The sequence below is a fragment of the Capsicum annuum genome, chromosome 6 (assembly GCF_002878395.1).
Source record: "Capsicum annuum cultivar UCD-10X-F1 chromosome 6, UCD10Xv1.1, whole genome shotgun sequence".
Classification (NCBI taxonomy): domain Eukaryota; kingdom Viridiplantae; phylum Streptophyta; class Magnoliopsida; order Solanales; family Solanaceae; genus Capsicum; species Capsicum annuum.
This window is the reverse complement of record NC_061116.1, coordinates 58,770,271-58,794,330: the sequence shown is the minus strand read 5'-3', so window position 1 is coordinate 58,794,330 and position 24,060 is coordinate 58,770,271. Positions and strand designations below refer to the sequence as shown.

The window sequence follows — 24,060 nt, the reverse complement described above, 5'->3', positions numbered from 1 at the left end:
CTTTTGTTATACTTCCTGCCCAAATATACCCCTCATATTATATATTGGCACAAATCTGTCCTAAATTTTGAAGATAGAACAGGTGGCAAGTTCAGAATGAAGTGACCCATCCCCAATTTTAAATATCGATCTATTTTAGATTCCACCTGTTCAACTCAATCCGAACCAATTCCCTTTGTGTTGAATTATTTTTTTTTCTTTTTATCTTTTTCTTCTAATTAAATACTCCTCTTTCAATAACCTTATTTCTTGTTTTCATGATAGTTCCTCTTTCATTGGAACTCTTGAAGTTCAATGCTATGATCAAAATTGTTGAAGATATATCTATCAAATAATTCAAAACACTTCTATTTATGATCCTAAATTCTCATAATGCAAGTCATTATGCATGCAAATGATGGAAGTTGAAATTGTTTTGTTAATAATTTATAGGAATATGATGCATCGGTTCTATTAGATTCAACGCCATGAAATAAATTAAAGCAGAGACAGATGATCCACCCAACATACTTCTTGGAGCTTTTGATTAATGATTCCAAAATTAAGCATGAAAAGGCTTGCTTAACAACTGTTTCCATGCTGGCATAGTTCCATCGTAACGTGATTTCAAAGTAGAGAAAATTGATCAAGAACGAATTAAAGGCGCGGACTTTTAAAACAATGAGGACACATGAAATTGAACGCAAGCCATTTGATTTTGGACTTTGACACATGTTTAACTGCCAAATTTAAAGGTCAATTTGTGTCTATAATAAAAGAGGTATATTTGAATCAAAAGTATAAGTATATTTGAACCAAAATTTTAATGAGAAGTATATTTAAACTAAAATTTAACGAGGGGTGTATTTAAACTATTTCAATAGCAGAAGAGTATATTTGAATTGAAAATATAATGGAATGGATATATTTAAACCTAAAATATAATGATGGGGTATATTTAAACTATTTCCAAAGGAGTATATTTGACCTTCTCCTATTTCTTTTTTTTCTTGTAACGACACCGTTTATGTATGCCACAAGCTTTGCCGCCAAAATCCAATTCCATCTCGAAACTAAAAGGGGGGAAAACCCTTCCACCTCAAAGAGCGAATATCTGAACTTGAACCGTCCTGTGTTGTTGAAGCCCAACCCTTGTTCCAATTGTGATATAAATGCAGATTCAGGTAAAATGCAGCTGCGGAGAAGAGAAATGCCCAGAATGGGCAATTCTAGAGCTTCAAGGTGTTGTTGAAGCCCAACCCTCCTTCAAAGATCACCTCCAAAATCTTCAGATTGGCTCTCTCTGCCGCCCCACTTCCCAGGTTTTTCGCTTACTACTCGCCATCCTTTTCTTGATTTTTGTTGCTGCAACTGCTTTATGCTCAAAATGAGCAATAATCATAATACTTCGTGTAATTTTTCTTCCATTTTTACAACTACAACAACATACCCAGCATATTCCCACCAAGTGGAGTCTGGGGATCTTCCATTTTTATCAATTGGATATTTGGTTTTTGAAAAAAAAAAGTACTTTCATTATTATTCATTGTTACTAAACATGAGTTTTTCTTAACTCTGGTTTTACTGTTTCCAACCATAATTAAAAAAAAAATGAACGTCTTAATGCCCTTTGAAAGTAAGTAAATGGATCTGAAACATATAAAATGCCGTTAATACTGCCATGGATCACGCTATTATTGTGAACATCTACATTTTTTGTTGCTTGAAGGATGAAATTTTAGGAATCTCATTTTTTTTTTAATTTTCTGGCTTTTTTTAAGGAAACTTATACATTTACAGTTGGATATCATGAGTTGACTGGAACCAAGGTGCCCTTGAAAAAGCCAATGTTAGTATTGAAAAAAATCAAACTTGACACCGAAGAAGAGAAGGATAACATCAGTTCATCAATGGTGGAATTGGACGTCATTGGAGTAATTCGTCAAAGGATTCTTTTTAAAACCAGACCTAAGGCGCTCATATCAAGTAAGGCATCATATTTCTCTTTTTTCAGTCTTCTTGGTGAATCCAGAATGAAATTACTTGTTACACTTTACTCCTCGGTTCTAGACATTATTAGAGTATGAAAATGGAAAGGTTCAACTTTATTGTCCAACAAGGTTCAGATATTTGTAGTTCTTTGATTGGCGTCTTATGTACAAGGAAATGAACATGACGCCAGAACCTTGGGGGTTTGCCATTATTTGCAAGGTTAGGAATCCCTGCGTGATAGGATAGCCAGAAAAGAGGCGACCTTGGTTGACTATTTCCAAGGATAACTCACTTAAGAGGAAACACTCTCTTAAAAGAAGCATGCTAAAGCACAAAGCTTTATATGAAAATAATACAGTGTTATTTACATCAAGGCTTCTAAAGCCTTTATCTAGGCTTATATCTTAAGTGATTTTAGATTAAGAAAAAATGTGTGATAGATATTAAAGATATGGATGACGACTAATATCATCAAGATAAGAACGAAAAAAAATTAAGGATGACAAGCCGCTGAATCATTATATTAAAAAATGACAAACTTTTGATTCATCATTTGATAAGCTGTGGCATCAATAAGTGACAAGCTTTTGGATCATTAGAAAATAAGAACGAAGACTTAAGGAACCAACTACCTTATTTTACAAACCAAATTTATGCTTGAGAAGGAACGCGAAACCTTGATGAAACACTCCATGATGCATAACGAAGATTAGGTTTATTTTGTGAGTTGTAATGCTTGACGACTAGCTCATAGTGGAGGATTGGTTGGACACTTTGGAAGGGATAATGCTTTAGCTCTTATAAAAGAAAAATTTAGATGCACCAAGATGGAACGAGATGCCATGAGGCATATTAAGAAGTGTCGTATTTTCCATTTAGCAATGACGTGAAATTAAAACATGTGTATGTATAAGTCATTGTCTAATCTTGAAGCTCCTTGGGAATATGTGGGCATGGATTTTTCTTTAGGATTACCGAAGACTCAACAAAGGCATGACTGTGATAGGCATGTCGTATGAAATCAAACAAGGATTTGATAGATTCCCGAAAATGGCTGATTTTGTGCCATGTTTATAATTGCGATGCTTCTCATATTGTTGATTTATACTTCAAAGAGAGTGTGCGCCTTTATGGAATTTCGAAAACTATCACTTGGAATTGAGATGCGAAGTTCACGAGTCATATTTGACCTACTTGTGGAGAATCATTGGAAGTGATTTGTTGCTTAGCTTATCAAGTCATCCCCGAAAGATGGTCAAATGGAAGGAGTTAACAAAATCTTGGAAAATTTATTGCCAATTTTCTTGGAAAAGCATATTTTAAATGGGATTTTGTGCTTCCACAAGCAGAGTTTGTTAGGTTCAATTGGATGTGTGAATGGAAAATAGAGAGAATTATTGGAGGGAAAGTGAGCTCACACTTAAAAAGGAAAGTGTACTCACTTAAAGAAAAGTATGGTTCTCCCATATTGATGGGAGAAAGCGACTTTCAAGTGTTTTATAAGAAACACACCTTCAAGTGGATAGTGAGGCAAGAACCAAGGGGTGCCTCGCGCCGTCGTCGGTCGGCTTCAGCTTTGGTTTTGGACTTGTTAAATGACAGATCGAGAGATTAATATTTTTAGACAAAGTTTATTTGAAATTTGAAAAAACAAGTGAAATTATTAATCCAAAAATCCAACAAAATTATTTTTTCTTCCATGAACGCCATGCAAATGCATGCAGAAACACAACTCGTAAGGAATTTTCCTTTAAAACGAATGTAATATGCCAATAGCTTTAGATAAAGTGTCTGATCACAATTGCATTTCAAGAAAGTATTGCCAAAGTAGTCTTTTCTTGAACTCCTACCGCCACCCGTCCATCACATGAAAATGGAAGAACCCTTAAAAAAAAAAGGAATGAAGGGAAAGACAACACAAGCATTGGCCGCTGAACTGGATAGGAAGTAGGCAAATAGAAAGAAAGAAGATAACCTGATAGAGCTATTCAACAACAATTGTGAGAGTGAGAGAGAAACGTGGTTTTTTTTGTTTGGGTCTCTTGAAGATTCCATGGGACGGGTGACACAGTGGGTCGGATGTTGGGATTTGATTTGGGATGAATTAAATTAAAAAAAGGGGCAACAAATAAGATCTTGACATGTGTCTCGCCGTTACTACAATGTACATTGGACTTTGAAGTAAACTTATTAGTTCAACTTTCAAACTTATAGGTCGATAGACTTTACTTTATAACTATAAAGACCATGGATTAGTCTTTGAACTATTTTAGTGAGGCTTTAGTTTTTGGACTTTGGATCCTTTGACAAAACTGATTTTTTGACTGTTGGTTTTGACCCCAAAATTCTCCTTGAAACACAATGACCAAGTGGGATCTGGAGAGAATAGGATGTAAGCAGACTTATCTTTGTGGGGATAAAGATCCTTGAAACTGATTTGAGAAAAAAAGAAAAATTCATTCTTAGTTAACTGAAGTAAAATTAAGATCAAAACCGCTGGTTTGGGTCACAGGGGTTTCATCAACACGAGTAAAATCCTCTATTTGTTTTCTAGGTATAGAGAGATTTTAAAAATTCTCCTTTTATAGTTTCCAAATATTGTGTAGGATTGATCCATCAAATTTAAGTTTTCTGATGCTCCGACAAGCTCTGTTTTTCTACATGAATTTACAAGGTTTCCTTCTTTCTGTTTCTTGGATACAGTAAGCTCTTCCCCTCCTCCCCTGCTCAAGTTACCCCTCTGCAGGGACCACCGGTAGCTTTCCTTACCTCCCCCTTTTTAACTTGAGCCCCTCAATTCTCATGGTTGGAGGTGCATGGTTCTCTTTAGATGCTAATTAGCTAATCATCTATGCCTTAGCAAAAGTATGCCAATTCTTCTGTTTAGGCTGCCCAGTACATTGTCTATCCCACTATGCAAATTATAACCACATTGGTGTTCAGGGGCAGATTTATTAAGGCCCGTGAGGGTGCCACGTCACCCGTAAATTTCGACGGAAATTTTATGTATATATAAGTATATATATATATATATATAGCATATATATAAATAGTAAACTTGCCACCTAGTCAGCAAAAGCTGACTATTGTGCCAGTGGTAGAGGGTCTTTTATATTGCACAAGGTGCCCGGGTTTGATACCCGTTGGCAACGTAAATTTGATTAGTTTAGCTTAGTTATGTTCCTTTTTAACTTTTATTTTATTTTTTTTAATTAGTATTTGTTTAGTATAAAATAAACAAGTTTTTCTTTTTAATGTTTATTTGCACAAGGTGCCCGGGTTCAATACCCGCTGGCAACGTAAGTTTGATTAGTTTAGCTCAGTTATGTTCCTTTTTAACTTTTCTTTTATTTTTTTAATTAGTATTTGTTTAGTATAAAATAAACAAGTTTCTCTTTTTAAATGTTTACTATCAAAAGCATATATGAAGTTCGATCCACTAATCGAACAACGTTGATTTCATAACTAATACATGATGGGACAATGTTTCAGAAAATCATACTTTCTATAAATTTTTCTCTTTGGAAAATTCAGAATATATGCACTAGTCAAGTCAATCAACTTCAATTATATTCTCCACGATTAACTGTTAAGTTTTAAAAACAAGAGGAAGAATAGTGTTAAAAAAATAGAATAAACATCAGTAAAGATATGCCTCAAACTTTTAACCTTGTACAATTTCAGAAGGACGAAGCATTAAAAAAAATATATGTATATATATGTTAGAGTAGACAGTAGAAAAAGATTTTTCATCTTCTTGTTTATTCTCTTGTTATCCGATCTGTTAGTCACTAGGACCGTCCCAGCCTCATCACTTTGCAGTTTTTTCAATGTGCACAATCCTTTTTAACTTTTAAAGATTTTTTGTTTTCTCTTTTAGAATAAATAAAAAGCTGAAGTAACCAAAGTCTAAGAGGGTTAAAAATCGAAAGAAGTAAATATAAGAACTAGTCGAATAGGATTCAATATGGATTAATATATATAAAAAATTATTTTAATCATGTATAAATAGTATAGGTTTTCATCGAAAGGGGTTCAAATGAGCCCCTTGGCCATAAGTTTGCTCGCATGTAGGATTTAGAGTTTCCAATTATTAATCGATAAGTCTACTTGGCACCTGGAGTCTCCGAATCTTGAATCCACCTCGGTTGGTGTTCACATGTCCAGTAAATGTTACACCATATTTCTAAGCTTTTAGTGATGTTTATTTTTAGAAGATATTATGACATAATTTGGTACATTCAGTGCAGTTGATATCGCATGGAAATGTAAGTTCAACTTTTCGTCTTTCTCTGGGATGAATATTACTTGGCGGTTCAAGGGTTAATAATTTTAGTTTACCAATCGAAAGAAAAGATTTAGAAGTTTTACTTTAAGGTATGCAACTTTTTTTATAGTTCTGAGAAAAGGGTCTTTAACTATTAGAAGTTGTCAAATATAAACAATAAATAAAAGTTTTAGATAAGTAGAGGAGTTAGAAAATAGAGAACCTCATCTTGTCGCTTACTTCTTAATAGGCAGTATCTTCATCTTGTGAAGCTTGCGCCATCAAAACATAAAGATGTCAAAATCTTGGTTTATTACAGCTTCATCAAAAACAAATCTTGGTTTGTTATTACAATTCTCAGCCAGTGGTTTTCATCACTGATGTTCTTCTTCCACCAGTTCACATAATCTCCAAACATGGCTTTGTTTAACAACTTTTCCAGACAAAGTCTTGCCCATGCTTAATCTAGTTAGAGCAAACACGAGAACAGAAACCCCAAATGTCAAGTTATCAATAAAGGCTTGTACACCACTTTCTGGTAGACGCTTTGGCTCTCCTCTGCTCTGAACCAAAGGTCAAAGCCGTGGACTAGATCGTCCAGAAAAGACCTCCGAACAACCAGGGTGGAGTTCCTGAGAGGGTGGTTCTATGGGCTGGCATGCCTCTATTCTGCTTTAGTGGCATTCATGGCCTGATAAATTTTCCACTCTCTTTGCATTTTGATCTTTTTGTCTTTAGCAACAGTGATCCAGAAAACAAAGGTGGGGGTTTGTACTGGGGTGGTTTCATTTTGGATCAGTGACGAAACAGGCCACTGATCTTTGTTTTCTTATTACTACAAGGTCGTCCTTGTTTCCCATTCTAGTCACCATCTTCCATTGGGTAAGTACAGATGAAAAATGTAACTTTTTGGTTGTTGGAAGACAAAAGTTGGCACGGAACGTGTTTAAAACGCTTCTCTTTAGCGATATTTTCTCCCTATCTTTTGTGAAATTGATATAACATATGAATGAAAATAGCTTTAGTGGATATGACAAGCCGTTTTAGTTTCTAACTAAACAAATAGTGATTCTGGTAGCAAAGCAAGAAATAGCAACTTGATACTTCTAAGACTTAAAAGATCAAGTTGCTATTTGATGCTTTCCTAACAAGAATTTCTCTGTTAGTGTAGCAAGTTAAAAAGACTTGCCATATCTGCTACACGTAAGTTGCATGAATGTCATAGCAATCCCACAAAGTAAAGAGAGTGAATATCGTCATTAGAGAAGCTTTGTAACGTGTTGCAAGCGTTAATCTTTTGTGGTTTTCATTCATATTTTTTCCAACCTTACCTCGTACCATGACTCTGTTGACGTGCACCCTTGTCTTTCGAGAGAGCTCAATCAATCAGTGCATTGGGGAAACATTACCACAATGTACTTTCATGACTTAGCCCCACATAGGCAGGAAGACACGAAACTACCACATTTGGTTTGGGAAAATACAACTCCATTTCTAATCCCATAAATTGCATCATAGCATAATGGCATAACCTCTATCCTACTCTTTCCCTAATCATTGTGGATTGTAATGTTGACAAGAGAAGACATTGGAAAATTGTTTGCATGCTTTCCTTACATGTCTTTTTCTCGAATAAATATAGAATACACTCGTATCCATAAAGAAAAAGAAAGATTACCTGTCAGTATTTCATATATGTTAAGTCATATGACCGCCAATAGTAGAAATGTAAGGTGAGACTGCATAAAATAGATCCTTGTGGTCGGGCCCTTCCCCGGACCCTGTGCATAGCGGGAGCTTAGTGCACCAGGCTGCCCTTATATGACCGCCACCTGTTTTATGCTGATATTTGCAGCAGATATTCATTTGTTTGCTGCCCTAGCTATTGCATCTTTGATGAAGATTAGATCATGACTCAGTTTTCCCTTTTGTCACTGACTGTCCATCTTTCCGTGTGTATCCAGAGCCTCAACCTACCGAGAAGGAAAAAGCCTGTGCTGCAGTGTCCTCCATGTCCAATTGAATTGTACTATGTATGTAATTCTGTTGAAAAAGTCTGTTGATTCCTCTATTCTTCTAGGTGAAGGGTTGATTGTTAGTGTTGCGAAATGACTCCATTTTGTATCACCTTGTATTTCCTTGATTGACTGAAATTGTATGTGACCTAGAACTTTTACCTAGAGCAAGTAATTTGATATATAGACTGAACATCACTGACTTGTGTTTCAATATCATCCTTCGATTATAATATTCTGTTTAAGATGAGATCAGAGGTCGCGGAGTCGCGTTGATCTTAATATTGTAGCTAAGCAGAAAGCAGATACGTGTTCTACTCGAACATTTTGCTTTTATGTGGAGTTCTAACTTCATGAACTCTTATATCCAAATGCTTGTCCATCGCAGACGCTGCATTACTGCCTCTTGAGTTTTGGCAAGTACAGATTTTTCCTTGAAATCTCAAAGGTGTTGGAGCAACTGTTTGCATAGGCATTACAGTTCCCAAGCAACTTGGTTGGAATTTCCGAGTGTTTGCTGTAGATGCTCCTCAAGTTTTGGACTTTCTTGCTCACTGATTTAAGATCCTTTTTAAATTTAAATGAAACCTCGTGAGAGATTTAGATGCCAGAAAATAATGAAGTGATGAGTCTTAGTAAGTGATGTTGCATCACAGATCAATACAAACTTATAAAAAAAAAATTGAGTATTTGAATTCTACATATGTTAAGCATGTTGACGTAGAAATAGTTGTCACTTGGAATGATGCAACTTGATAAGCGTAAAACTTTTTTGATTTACAGGTCATACACTAGAAGGTGTTAGCTTTAAATTCTACTTTCTCTGATTCAATTTATATAACTCACATTTCTTTTCATTCACTCTAAAAAATACTGACTGTTTTTTATATTTAAAATATTAATTTTATCTTTAATGAAATGATTTATAGTCACACGAATATCTATAACTTATTTTAGATTACATATTTCAAAATCTTTCATTTTTAAATTTAATGTCAAGTCAAACTAATTCATATAATTGAGGTGGACAGAGTAATATAAATGTTTTCACGTGACAATTTATAGGAAAAATTCTGAAGAATTCACGATGTCTAAATATTTACAAAATTTTGAAAACTTGTCCATAATTTTTATAGGGAATAAATCAAGTAAGGTATACGTGATTTAATCACCTTAGTAACTAGTCATTATAATGAAGGGTGCAAGTAACTAGTCATTATAATGAAGGGTGCAAAAATGAGAGATACAATAGGGATTAGTAAACTCAACAATACCATAAACAAGATACTCCAAGTGACATATCAAAAGATATCATACCCTAAATTCAGACTAACTTTCTACCCTAATTCGCCTGCCCCACAACTTCCTATCCAGGATCATGTCCTCGGTAAGCTGGAGCTGCTCCATGTCATGTCTAATCACCTCCTTCCAATATTTCTTCGGGGTACCTCTACCATGCTTGAAATCATCCCTCGACAACCTCTCACACCTCCTCACTTGGGCATCCGTGCTCCTCCTCATCACATGACTGAACCATCTCAACCTCGCCTCCCTCATCTTGACTTCCACCGAAGCCACACTCACCTTATGTCATGCAAATGAAAGTATGACATAAATTTATTTATCTGTTTTTTTCTTTTTTTTTTTGTTAAAAATAAGGCACTAGTACGCCCCGTCCCCCTAAAAGAAAGTATAATCGAAATTGTTATAACATATCTAAATTTAATTTTCTCTATTTTATGCTTTTTTTGATGACGTGATTTCAAGTAGTAGAGTATTTTGTGCTCTTTTTATATCAACTTGACAGCTATGCCAGCACAAAAAAAGCACAAAAATACAAAAACAATAAATTTAAGGGGGACAATAGGATCCTCGTAAAATTTAGGTGTCAATGAACTTTTTGGTATAGTTTTTTTTAGGGGGTGGGTGGGGTGGAGTGGGGGTAGGTACGACGTGATTTCAATGATATTATAGAACAATGAGGCAACTCTATCAAAGGAATGGAGATGCAAATGATCTAGTTGTAACGACCCTTATGATCATTTTGTAGCTTCTTGGTGTTTATATATGACCTGTTGGGATGAGTGCTATAATTTTTGAGCTGATAGAACAGACATGGTGAGTTTTTCTGTTTTGAAGATTTAAAAGTTGAGAAGTTTGATCAGAATATAATTTTTGAGTTGATTGAATAATTGACTATATTCCGAGGCATTTGGGGTGATTAGGATCACAAACTTAAGATTGACTATGATTAACTTTCGGTCAATATGACTCTAGATGGATGATTTGATAATTCTATTAGGTCCAAGTTTGAATTATTATAGAGTTGATTGTTTTGCTTTTGTATTGATACCAAATAGTATCTCAAAGAGCAAGAAAACAGTCCGCAAACACATAAACAGTCCACATGCACAAGACACTAAACGGAAACAACAAACTCAAACTTCAACGATAAAGAAGATATATAACTTGACACAATGAGAACTCATAATGCATCAACTTAAGAGTGTATTAATACTCTAAAACATCCACAAAACAAGTTAACAATCACCACGTTCTTACGGAACACAAGGGGAACTCGATTCACTCAAGCATTCTTGTTTCTAGCCGATACACACAACACAAGAAGAAACCATTTCTTGTGATTTCAAAGTGGTGGTCTACTCTCTTCTTAAGAGGAAAGTGATGTTCAGTATTACAAGTGATTTCAAGAATAAGCTAACTAAGGAACAAATCTAAAGGAACACCTTAAATAGTCTTTACAAAAAGGATGGCAAAAGGACACCTTTACCCTTAATGAAGAGGGTGAGTTTGGAGTGTATAAATGGGCTGCCTTATAGTCTTTTTAAGACACTCAAGGCATGTCTTCACACTTAAATACATACACTTCCTTGGATGGTCTCGTGTCACACTTGCACACACATCGATCTTCATGGCCATCCCGTATCGTCCTCTCCATCTTGAAAGGAATTTGACCTCAAATTCATGGCTCCATCATCTTCAAGACTTTTTCTTTGAATTATCTGTTCATGGCCCTTTTCGAAGTGTGGATTCTTAGCCAAGGGTTCCATGGGATCATCAAGCATGTGTTGGCAAGGAACTTTCTTTGTGTTCTCCTTTGGAAGCTCACGATTTTGAACCTGCACACAAGAAAAACCGATACTAGGTAAAGTGCTAGTACCTACGTTAGTGAGAAATAAGGGATCTTTGTGGGCAAGTCCCACAAGTGAGGACTTCCTTCCTTTCTGTACCATTGCTGCCTTTCCTCCTTCACCACTACCACTCTCGGCTTCCCCTCTATTCTCCTTCTTCCACTTCTCCTTCAACTCCCCTACTTGTTGATGAACTTTTACCACTTGTAATGGTGAGAGGGGGTGGAGTGTAAGCCTACGGTCTTGGAAGTCAAAAGTATATGTATTGGTTCTTCCATCATGCATGGTAGCTCGATCATATTGCCATGGCCTCCCTAAAAATAGTTGACATGCTTGCATAGGAATAACATCACAAAACACCTCGTCAAAGTAGTTTCCTACCTTGAACCGTATCATCACTTGTTGGGTTATAAGATATCGATGCAGATTTGATTGGTCTAATTCTTGAAGATACGGACATGCTTGGTAGAGTGTTTATCGAGCCTGGTGGATCTTCGTAAGTTTATTTTTCAATTGATAGGTTTATTTTTTCATTAATAAAATATTCAAGCTTACATACTTATTATGTTATTTACAGGTGGTATCCCGCGTCAAAAGAAGTTAATGAGGCTGTAAGGGAGAGCGTTATGAGACTTTTTACATATCCTTGCCACGAGTGGTGGGACATTCCAATAGTCTCTAAACAAGCCATGTTTCAAGAGTTTAAGGTATATTAGATTTAATTATTATATTATTTACGGTATATATATATAATCATATAACACTAGTCAATTGATTTTCAGACAATGTATTGTTGGTTGGCAAAGCATGATCAGGCTATTTCTACAATTTTTTACAGACATGCTGCTATGTCACATCAGATTGCACATTTTAGATCTGCCTTGACACAAGTCGTTGCTCCTGAAACAAGTAGCGAAGAGGAAACAGAGAGTGATGAGGAGTTTATTGGAGCTATTCCTTAGTGTTGTGTTGTTGAACTTGACTTTTAGATAATTTTTAGATATTTTTGAACTTATCTTTTAATTAGTGAAAAATCTTTAGGAGTGTTTAAGTATTTTGAATGTTGTTGGATTCATTGTTTAAGTGTTGTTGATTTGAATTGCTTAAATGATTTGTTGATGTAGTGTGTTGTATGATTATTGTAATAATGTGTGTTGCATGAGGGATGTATATATTCAATTGCATTTTTATTTGGCAGGTGAGATGTAGAAAATGCAGATTTCTGCATTAAAAAAAATGCAGAAAAGAGAACGGTCGTCACTTTTTTATTCATTATGAAGAACAAAAAGCGACGACCAACGTCGCTTTTTATTTATTATGAAGAACAAAAAGTGACGATGGTCGTCGCTTTTTATTCATTATGAAAACATAAAGCGACGACCAACGTCGCTTTTTTAAAAAATATATATTTTATTCTTTTCAAATTACGACGGACGGTGTCAATTTTTTTGAAAAAAATATATTTTTTTCAATAAAACGATGCACAACGTCATTTTTTATTCATCATGTGTTGAACAAAAAGTGACGCACGACGTCGCTTTTGGTTCATCATGTGTTCTTCACCTGTAGAACAAAAAGCGACGCACAACGTCGCTTTTTCAAAGAATAACAAATATTTTTTTTCTAAAAGTGACGTTTGTTGTAATAAAAGTGATGAAGGCCGTCGTTTTCCAAAAAACAACTCCCCTTTTTGAGACGAAAAAAAAAGCGATGGAAATTCGTCGCTTTTGCCCAAAAAAGCGACGTCAGCCGTCGGTTTTGGCCGTCGCTTTTTGGCATTTTTTTAGTAGTGATTACCTTTAACTCCCCACATTCATTCAACCATTGAAACTTATATGGGTTAGTATGAGGGATTGTGGGCAGCTTCAAGAATTCAACCAAAGTACTACTAGCAATATTGGCACAACTACCTCCATCAATGATCAAAGAGCACACAACTTCCTTAATAAGGCATTTGGTGTTAAAAAGGTTCTCCCTTTGACTAGGATCGACCAAAACATTACTAGTTAAGGCCCTTCACACCACGAAACATGGCACTTCAAGCTCCCCTTCACACGGACAAATATCTTCCACACCTCCTTCCTTGGACTCCTCAGCTTCTCCCTTCTCTCCATCTTGAGATTGTTCATCAATCTCATTTAGTCCAAGTCCCACCTCCTTACCAAAAAAGTACAATTCCCTTCATTTAGTATCACGTTTCTCCTATTTGGACACTCACCAGCCTTGTGTCCCCAACCGTGGCATTTAAAGCATTGAAAATCCTTAGAATTAGAAGAAGAATGCGGTTTACCTTCATTTCTCAGAGGGTATCTTTGGTGAGGCTTGTTATCAGCTTGGACAACTTTGGTCTCGGGTTGCTCCACCTTCAATGAGTGATCCTTGTCCTTGTTCCATCCTGAGGGAAATTGTCCCTTGAGCTTGTACCCCAGTTGCTTCCGTAACTCCCTTTCAATCTCCAAAGCCACTTGGAAGATCCTTTCAATAGTTTCAAACTTATGAAGAGTCATGTGCATTGAGATTTCTTTGTTTAAGCCAACCTTGAACCGGATGATGTCGTGGCTCACTTGCTCTCCTCTATGATCAAGTTTCAAGATGAGTTGTTTAAACTCATCATAGTAGGTTGCGATACTTTTGTTTCCTTACTTAAAGTTCTACAATTTTGCAAGGAGTTCATATTGATAGCTTTCGGGAAGGTACCTTTTCCTTATAAGATACCTTAACCGAAACTAAGAAGGGGGTTGCCCCTCAATCAATACGTTGCCAAAACGTTTGACATACTCCCACCACGTGGTAGCATATATATCCCTCAAAATGAGCAATGGCGTAGCAACTCTTCTTCTTCCCCGTGAGATCATTCACTTAAAAGACTCTCTCGCATGCGGATTCCCATGTGAGAAACTCTTCTGGATCACTTTCTCCCCTAAAGATCGGAAGCCCTACTTTTATGGTGTTGGGGCCAACATCCCTTTCCCGAACACCTTGGCCGCCCCTAACTTCAAGCCCCTGGTTCTCCCTCGGTTCTACCCTTTTACCTCTTATCCCATCTTCCATCAAATAAGGATCATCATATATTCCATAGCCCCCCCCTTCGGTTCTCCCTCACAAATCCCTCTTCTTGTATTGGCGGGTTTTGGACATTTGGAATTTGGTTTGGTTTGGAGGAGTCGTATTTAAGGGTGGCATTTGGGTTCCAAGTCCGTCATGTGGAACTTGGTGATATGGGGAATCACTAGCTAAGTCCATCAAGGCCTCGACCTTGTGAGTAATAGTTGGCTTGAGGTATGACATTCAGTGGGTACATTCTTTGTGTGTGGCTTCAGGGGTAATGGTTGGGGATGTGCTTTTGAGGAGTTGAGGGCCGCGAACTCCGTTGGCTTTCTACCCTTTCCATTCGGCCACTAATAGAGGCCACTTCCACTCCCAACTTATCAAGACCCGCATTCACTCTAGCCACGTCCCGAGACAAGGATTCAAGATTAGCCACAAGAGCATTCAAAACATTTTGGTCCACGGTTTGTGCATTGGAAGTTTTGGGTTCTATGTGTAGTAGTTCCACATGCCAATGTACCTACAAAATGCACAAACGTTAGTTTAAAATATCCTCACACACTCTTCATACTCAGCTTCCTCACTTGCCCCTTCAAGTGTTGTAAGCCGGCTATCAATCCTTGAGTGCTTAGGAATGAGTCTACTCTTGAGTTAGAATGGATTTTGGTTCGAAGGCTCTAGGAAGTTTTGTACGCACTTGAACGAAGAATAACTACGAATTATAAACGAGCAAAGCACCACAAAGAACGCTGACACGAAAACGTACTCGAAAACTAGTTCACAACTTAGTAGGTTTTTACTTAGTTGGCAACTAGTGTAGGAGTCAATAAAAAGGAAACTATTAGAGACAAGGAAAGAAACATGGAATGTCCTATGACTTGAGTTTTTGTTGTTGATGTGGCCCACAATTTTTTTTTTGTTTTGGTCGTTTGGGTGTTGTTTTGTTGAAGTTGTTGTAGTCCAACTTGAATGATTTAATATTGTTGGTTTGGTGAGGCCTTGTTCGGTTTTTGGAGTGAAAAGACAAGCCTTGGACCCTTTTTCCAAAGGCCAAAAGGTGTCAATAAATTTTTCACCAACTTGCACCAAAATGGTAAAACACCTTTTTGGCTTTGGTTTGTTCCTTTCCCGTTTTGGTTATTTTTGAAAAAGGTTTGACACCATTTTGGTAAGTAAGCTTTTTGGGAGGTCCTTTGTCTATTTGCCTCTTTGGTGTTGTCTTGAAACTAATTCCAAGATAAATACAAGACTTTCACCTCTCTCTTCCTTTTTCAAATCAAACATACCTTTTGTTGAACATTCACCTCAAGAACAACATTATGAACAACAATAAGAACACTTATGAACAACAACAATACAAGCTAACCCATGAAACTACTAAGAAAAGCAAAATAACACCTAAATCTAGACACTTCTCGGCCAAACACAAGTCACTAGATAACATTTTTTTTTCAACTAGAAGAGTCCAAGATGGGTGACGTAAGAACAAGACCAGCCTTCGCTCTGATACCAAATGATACCAAACGGTATCTAAAAGAGCACAAAAATAGTCCGCAAACACAGAAACAGTCCACACGCACAAGACACTAAATGGAAACAACAAACTCAAACTTCAACGATAAAGAAGATATGTAACTTGACACAATGAGAACTTATAATGCAGCAACTAAAGAGTGTATTAATAATCTAAAACTTCCACAAAACAAGTTAACAAGAACCACCTTCTTACAGAATACAAGAAGAACTCAGTTCACTCAAGCACTATCGTTTCTAGCCGATACACACAACACAAGAAGAAACCATTTCTTGTGATGTCAAAGTGGTGGTCTACTCTCTTCTTGAGAGGAAAGTGATGTTCAGTATTACAAGTGATTTCAAGAATAAGCTAACTAAGGAACAAATCTAAAGAAACACCTTAAATAGTCTTTACAAAAAGGATGGAAAAATGACCTCTTTACCCTTAATGAAGGGGGTGGGTTTGGAGTGTATAAATGGGGTGCCTTGTAGTGTTTTTAAGACACTCAAGGCATGTCTTCACACTTAAATACATACACTTCCTTGGATGGTCTCGTGTCACACTTGCACACACATCGATCTTTATGGCCATCCCGTATCATGTATCTGATGCAATCATACCTTTGTCATTTTTGTCTTCCTCAGTCGTCCCCGACCTCTCTTTGCCATGGAAACCCTCAAAGGTGCACGTTCGCATAGGGTGCTAAACATACACAAAGAGTATATTACTGTATTTTACAAATAATCTCTTATGAATTTAATTTGTTGGTGCTTCCAGAAGCTGTTTTTTATAAGCTAAAAAAATATTTTTTTTTCTAAACTAATTTTTTAAAAATAAAGTATTTTTGAAAAAATGTACTTAGAAACATCTGTTTAAATTTTGATTAAAAACACTAATTATTACTCAAAAATTATTTGTATTTGTCAAACACAAGCTTTTGCCCACTGAAAAATATTTTAAAAATGACTTTCCAAAATTAGATAATTCTAAAAATTTCACCTGACGCAAAACTCAAATTTTGAAGTCAGTTTGATTTTCTTTGATTCTTTTGTTGAATTTGCAATTTCAATTCGTCTTGAACACCCCTAGCGCGCGCAGTTACCATGTTTTAGTAGTTTAATAAGAGTACATACATTCCCATCTCCATTAAACCCTTTATTATTAGTGCAAGAGATCAAAAATCTTCACGATCCCATAAATGAATGGAATATTCATTACAAAATCAAATATCTAGAATATCTCTCGATAATTTCATAAACTCATGGAATATCATAAAGGGATCAAAATCCTCTCTTCTTAATAATTAAATACATCAAGAAGATCCATAAATCCTCCTTTCATGAAAATCAAATCCAAAATTTTTCTACGTTTGAGAAATACGCCATTAACGATCCTCGAGTTATGTAGAAAATTCATATCAAATTTAAATCTTTCTATATTCGAGAAATACTCTACTAACGATTTTGAAATTAAGGAGAAAATCAAGAGAGAAGAATCAAGGAAGGACAAATTGTACCCATATCGTTTATCAATAAAAATTCTTATTTTTTTATATTTTATTTGTGATTGCAATTTATTTCTATCACAGTAAAATTTGTTGCAAATAAATTGACACGTCCAGTGAGACCAAATCTGTCCTTCATCTCTTCTCTCACAAATTAGATCTGCAAATCTGGAGCCAGAAAATTACAAAGATGAAAGAATACTTCAAAACTAGTCTTTGAGGTTCATCAAGTCTACATGACGACAAGCCTTGAAGAAGGGGTCATTTGTAGACACCAAGAATTTGTGGAACTCTACAAGACGAATCCAAGTTCTATTAGAGTTCTTAGAGGCTATTCTACCATAAACCCTAGATTATGCTTATATAAAGGGACAAATATTATCTGAAAAAAGGCATCTTCAATATCCCACAAATTAATAGAATATTCACAAAGAGATCAAACATCTCAATAACTAACTCATGGGATATCATAAAGGGATTAAAAATCTCCCTCCTTGATAATTAAATAAAATACATTAAGAAGATCCACAAACCCTCCTTTCATGGAGATCAAATTCAATTATTTCTACATTTGAGAAATTCCACTAACGGCCTAATCACGGAGAAAATTTATATCAAATCCAAATCTTCTTAGGTTCGAGAAATATGCTATTAACAACCCTCGAATTACAGAGAAAATCATATCAAATTCAAATCTTCCTACATTCAAGAAATACGCTACTAACGGCCCTCGAATTACGGAGAAAATTAAGAGAGTAGAATCAAAGGAGGAACAAAATTGTCCTCACATTGTTTATCAATAAAAATATTCTTTTTTCTTCATATTTTATTTGTGGCTGAAGTTTATTTTTCATAAATTAAATTATGTTGATAACAAATTGGCAAGCCAAATGGGACCAAATCTTCCCTTAATCTCTTCTCTCATAAATCAATATGCAAATCTATAGTCACAAAACCGTGAAGATGAAAGCTCTATGGTACTTCAAGACTCGTCTTAAAGTTTCATCAAATCTACACTCCGACAAGCCTTGAAGTAGACATCAAAATGTTGTGGACTCTACAACAAGAATTCAATTTTTGTTAGGGTTCTTGGAGGCTACTTTATCCTAAACCTAACATGGTGGCTACTCTACTCTAAATCCTTAATTACACCTATATAAAGGGGAAACTATTTTCTTAAAGAGGCATCTCCCAACATCCCACAAATTCACGAGATATTCACAAAGAGATAAAAAATCAGCAAGATCCCACAAATTAATGGGATATTCATAGCAAGATCAAACATAACAAATATATCTCGATAATTTCATAAACTCATAGGATATCATAAAGGGATAATCAAATGCAAATACCACAATAGCCCTCACTACTAAAAAAGGGGGAAAATCGACCACAAAAATCGATTCCCAATTTCCGACCACAAAATCGACTAAAATGTGTAGTCGGAAAAGTAGTGGTGATTTTTTAAAAATCGACCACTTGTGGTCGGTTTTTTAAAAAATATATATATATATATATTTAAAATTCATTATTATTTTATTAAAATAGAAAAAATAATTTTCAAAATAAAAAAATTCAAAATAAACCGACCACAAGTGGTCGATTTTTTTTAAAATTAATTAATTAATTTTAAAAAAACCGACCACATGTGGCTGGTTTTTTGTAAAAAAAATTCAGAAAAACCTACCACATGTGGTGGGTTTTTTGTAAAAAAAATTCAGAAAAACCTACTACATATGGTCAGCTTTTTTGATAATTTTGTAAAAAAAATATTGAAATTTTTCAAAATACAAACATTAAAAATCAAATTATTTACAATACAGGCCACCAATCATATACAATCATTAAAAATCAAATTAAATTATTTATAATACAACCCACTACTCATTTAATATACAATCAACCAACCACCATAAGAATACAAACATTAAAAATCAAATTATTTACAAAATTTATCGAGGTTCCAAATCTAAACTATAAAACATAGAAAATACAAAAACTACAACTCATCATCCGCATCTTCAATCTCAGCATCACCCATTCTATTATTAATATTTCGTTGATATATCCAGCTATAATCAGGTTTCATCTACACAATCAATCACATTTAAGTAATTAGTTCAAGTCACAAAAGCTCACATTTCAAATACTTACACCTAAACATTTTCAAGTCACTAATTCAATTCACAAGTTACCAAAGTAAACTAAATTCAAATGAAAAGTTCACGTTTCCAGTACCTACACTTAAAATATTTTGAAGTCACTAATTCACTTCAAAGTGACCACACTTTACAAAAATCAAAACGCAAGTTCACATTTCAAGTACTTAAATTCAAAACAAAAATCACTGATCCATAATTCAAGTAACTACACTTAAACATTTCAAGTCACTTCACAAGTTACCTAACTAAACTAAATTCAAAATGAAAAGTTCACATTTCAAGTACCTACCCGTAAACATTTTCAAGTCACTAACTCACTTCTCAAGTGACCACACTTAACTATATTCAAAACACAAGTCCACCTTTCAAGTAACTACACTTAAACATTTTCGACTCACTAATGCACTTCTCAAGTGACCACCCTTAACTAAATTCAAAACACAAGTTCATATTTCAAGTACCTACACTTAAAACATTTTCAAGTCACTAACTCGCTTCTCAAGTGACCACACTTCACTATATTCAAAACACAAGCCCACCTTTCAAATGACTCTTCAATAATGTCAAAGGGTGCGTGTAGGATTCGTCAAAACTAGTGTATTTTTGGAGAATTCGACACGGGTGCGGCATCGAAAGTGAAGAGTTTGACACTTCTCAAGTCACTTATTCACTTCTCAAGTGACCACACTAAACTAAATTCAAGTCACAAAAGTTCACATTTCAAGTACCTACACTTAAACGTTTTCAAGTCACTAATTCACTTCACAAGTTACCAAACTAAACTTAATTCAAAATGAAAAGTTCACGTTTCAAGTACCTACACTTAAAACATTTTTAAGTGACTAATTCACTTTTCAAGTGACCACACTTTACTAAAATAAAAAACGCAACCTAAATTCAAAATAAAAGTCACTAATTCATAATTCAAGTAACTACACTTACACTTTTCAAGTCACTAACTCATTTCACAAGTTACCTAACTAAACTAAATTCAAAAGGAAAAGTTTACATTTCAAGTACCTACACCTAAACAAGTTACCAAACTAAACTTAATTCAAAATGAAAAGTTCACCTTTCAAATACTTACACTTAAACATTTTCAAGTCACTAATTCACTTCTCAAGTGACCACACTTTACGAAAATTAAAACACAAGTTCATATTTCAAGTACCTAAATTCAAAACAAAAGTCACTAATTCATAATTCAAGTAACTACACTTAAACATTTCAAGTCCACTAATTCACTTCACAAGTTACCAAACTAAACTAAGTTCAAATTAAAAAGTTCACATTTCAAGTCACTAATTCACTTCACAAGTTACCAAACTAAATTAAATACAAAATGAAAAGTTCACATTTCAAGTACCTACACCTAAACATTTTCAAGTCACTAAGTCACTTTACAAGTTACCAAATTAAACTAAATTCAAAATGAAAAGTTCACATTTCAAGTACCTAAACCTAAACATTTTCAAGTCACTAAGTCACTTCACAAGTCCACCTTTCAAGTAACAACACTTAAAACATTTTCGACTCAGTAATGCACTTCTCAAGTGACCATACTTAACTAAATTCAAAATACAAGTCCACATTTCAAGTACCTACACTTAAACATTTTCAAGTCACTTATTCACTTCTCAAGTGACCACACTTAACTAAATTCAAAACACAAGTCCACATTTCAATTACATATACTTAAACATTTTCAAGTCACTAACTCACTTCTCAAGTGACCACACCTAACTAAATTCAAAACACATTTTCATTGATTGATTTTGTTCTCATTTTCAAGAAGGGTCGAACATTGGAGTTTTCTTTAGTGAAGAAATATTTTTTACTTCTTTTACTCTAATGAATAATATAAAGTACAAAAGAAAAAAGTATAAAAAGAGTTACGAAAAAGAAATTGAATCAGTGGCTAGCCAAAAGAACTTAAAATATGATAGATAATGGAGCAAAATGAACCAACTTTTCCATTTAAAATAAAAACTAGATAAGTGGCCCAACATTCAGATTCTGATATTGTTTTTGAACGCTTTTCTAACGCCTACCATACATAAGGGTTAAAATGCATATCATTAATAATATAACTACAATTTCTCAAATACAAAAAGACAGCTCCATCACACCTAAATAGTGAAACATGAAAAATTTCTATATTACCTTAGGCTAATTCACCCGAGCGAGTATTTCATTTCTTTGTGCTTTCCATCTACACCACTTGCAAAATCAAATCCAACACAACTCAAATTGTTCATTTCACTATCTATGAAACTAAATATATCAAAAATTCATTGTTGTAAACATCCGCACCTTCATATTTTTGCTGACCTCTATCAGACGTTTGTTTGAATACCAATCAAGTGTTTCAAGAGTGAACAGATGGTTCATATCACATTGGACTGCAACGACGGCGGCATAAGAGAGGGGGAGGAGGGTCGACAGTTGTCCGGTGTACTGCTCCGGAGGCGGCAGTCGTGTTCGAAGTTTATGGAGGAAGAGAAGGATGAGAGAAGAGAGAAAGAGAGAAGGGAAGGGGTTGCAGCTGTGAGGGAGAGAAAATGAGGGTTAGGGTTGTCTTTTGTTAAAAAAGGGAAGGAAAAGGCTTGTTTAATCTCAATCATTAGATCAATTTTGATCAATGGCTGAGATTAAAATTTGAGTTTAAACTTTTGGTTGTGTAAAAAAAGATTTAAGGAAAAATATGGTTAAAATTGATATTCCATCAAGTTTGAAATTTAAATTTAAATAATCCTTTTTTTACATGAAATATTAATAGGCCTCCAATTTTTTTTACTTTTATACTTCTTAAATTAGTTTTAAATATATTTTATCAATAAGTGCGTAATATACACAAATCATAATATTAAAAATGAATTAAAAAGACAAAAAATGTTAAATTAAAGCTTAAAATAGGAAGTTATATTTTAAATGAAATAAATAAGTATATTTATTGTCCAAATTGGTAAATGTATTAAGTTTTTACAGTCAAGTTTACGAGGTGATATAATTTTCTCTGAAGTAATATCACAAGATTTTATATCGCAGTTAGAAATTAAAAGAAGATTGTACTCACTATGTTTTATAATTAAAAGGTTATTGATATTTCGTATTGTTAACTAATAAGGATTATTTAAATTCGAAGTTCAAACTTAAGGGACTTTTTGATCATTTTTCTCTCATCTTTTGAGTCACTTTTAATAATTATTGATTTTTAAGAAAAATACATAAAGTTCGATAATATTATTGGAACAAAAATAAGATAAATGACTTTCAATTGCTGCATATGTCACTACACGAGATATACGTATATATAGGTATATTCAATTGTCTTTAAAAGGAAAGAGAGAGAGAAAAGTAATACATACTTCAATTTCAACAACAACTTTATCATTACATGCTTAATATAAAAAATAAGTTAAAAACACCCTTATATTTGATAGAATGATTAGATAAGCTCCGTTTCCCATTTCAAATTCGAAGCAATTCTTTCATGACAAGGAACATATTCCTCGAGTTTCTTGACAAGCACTGTTGATGTTGGCACAGATACGATGATTTGGCACGCATTGGGACTGATGAAGCCTTCCTCCACAGCTTTGTCAATAAATGACAATAATGAATTGTAATATCCATCCACATTCAGCAATCCTACCAGCTTATCGTGGATGCCAAGCTGTGCCCAACTAATTACTTCAAGTAGCTCATCATGTGTGCCATAACCACCTGGTAAAGCAATAAAAGCATCAGAGTGCCTAGCCATTTTTGCTTTTCTTTGATGCATATCTGCAACTTCCTTCACTTCTCCTACTGTTTCACCAGTTAACTCTCTAGGCATGAGTATCTTGGGAATAACTCCAATAACATGCCTGCCACCATAATGAACTGCTTGTGAAACCAAATCCATTAGGCCTATGCTACCTCCTCCATAGACCAAATCAATGTTTCTTGAGATCAATTCTTTGCCTAGCTCAATAGCAGCATCCTTGATTACTACATTTCTTCCCTTGAATACTCCCACAAAACATACAAATTCTCTTGAATTTTGACACCATAACATCACCTTCTGTTTCTATTTTCTTAAAGTTTTTTCTACTTTTTTCTCTATAGTAACTTTGCATCACTTAAAAATTGTGTGAAAAATGATTTGACAGTATAGGGTATTTATAGGATTTTTTTTTTGGGTTTTAAAAAATATTTTAATTGATTTTTTTTTTTAAAATTGGCAATTTAGCCGTTTTGGGATCCCAACGGTCATATATCCATTGGGCCCAACGACCATTTTTTAAAAACACAGATCACAAGTGGTGGGATTTTTAAAAAAATTAAAATTCGATCAGAAGTGGTCGATTTTTACAAATATTTTTTAATTATATTTTCAAAAAATCGACCACAAGTGGTTGGTTTTTATAAATATTTTTCAAT

General features: G+C 34.6%; 1 protein-coding gene, 1 long non-coding RNA gene and 1 pseudogene across 5 annotated transcripts; 1 reads left to right on the top strand and 2 right to left on the bottom strand.

The window, feature by feature from the left end:
- Positions 1-996: 996 nt before the first annotated feature.
- Positions 997-12,602, top strand: LOC107853481 (putative uncharacterized protein DDB_G0287975). Of its 4 annotated transcripts, none has more exons than XM_016698468.2 (5): positions 997-1,301; positions 1,761-1,965; positions 11,820-11,901; positions 11,983-12,112; positions 12,188-12,602. In XM_016698468.2, exons 1-5 carry the CDS (start codon positions 1,152-1,154, stop codon positions 12,365-12,367), a joined length of 747 nt encoding a protein of 248 aa, XP_016553954.1. In that variant the 5' UTR covers positions 997-1,151; the 3' UTR covers positions 12,368-12,602. The 4 variants fall into 4 exon arrangements, with proteins under 4 accessions (XP_016553954.1, XP_016553955.1, XP_016553956.1 ...); XM_016698469.2 differs by having other exon boundaries at positions 998-1,301; positions 11,832-11,901; XM_016698470.2 differs by having other exon boundaries at positions 1,002-1,301; positions 12,244-12,602.
- Positions 12,603-19,284: 6,682 nt separating this feature from the next.
- Positions 19,285-22,202, bottom strand: LOC107853459. Its single transcript, XR_001669766.2, has 3 exons — positions 21,949-22,202; positions 21,799-21,847; positions 19,285-19,562 (listed from the first exon to the last, which is right to left on the bottom strand). It is a non-coding gene; the product is annotated as an uncharacterized LOC107853459 (long non-coding RNA).
- An 881-nt stretch (positions 22,203-23,083) lies between these two features.
- On the bottom strand, positions 23,084-23,756 carry LOC107853436 (annotated as a pseudogene).
- Between the last annotated feature and the right edge of the window lie 304 nt (positions 23,757-24,060).

What these genes read in the sequence shown, in the direction of transcription:
- LOC107853481 (XM_016698468.2), top strand. Translation starts at nt 1,152, where the DNA reads ATGCAGATTCAGGTAAAATGCAGCTGCGGAGAAGAGAAATGCCCAGAA. An exon ending in ATCGAGCCTGGTGGATCTTC is followed by an intron (nt 11,902 to 11,982) that starts GTAAGTTTATTT and finishes TGTTATTTACAG; the next exon opens with GTGGTATCCCGCGTCAAAAG. An exon ending in CCATGTTTCAAGAGTTTAAG is followed by an intron (nt 12,113 to 12,187) that starts GTATATTAGATT and finishes ATTGATTTTCAG; the next exon opens with ACAATGTATTGTTGGTTGGC.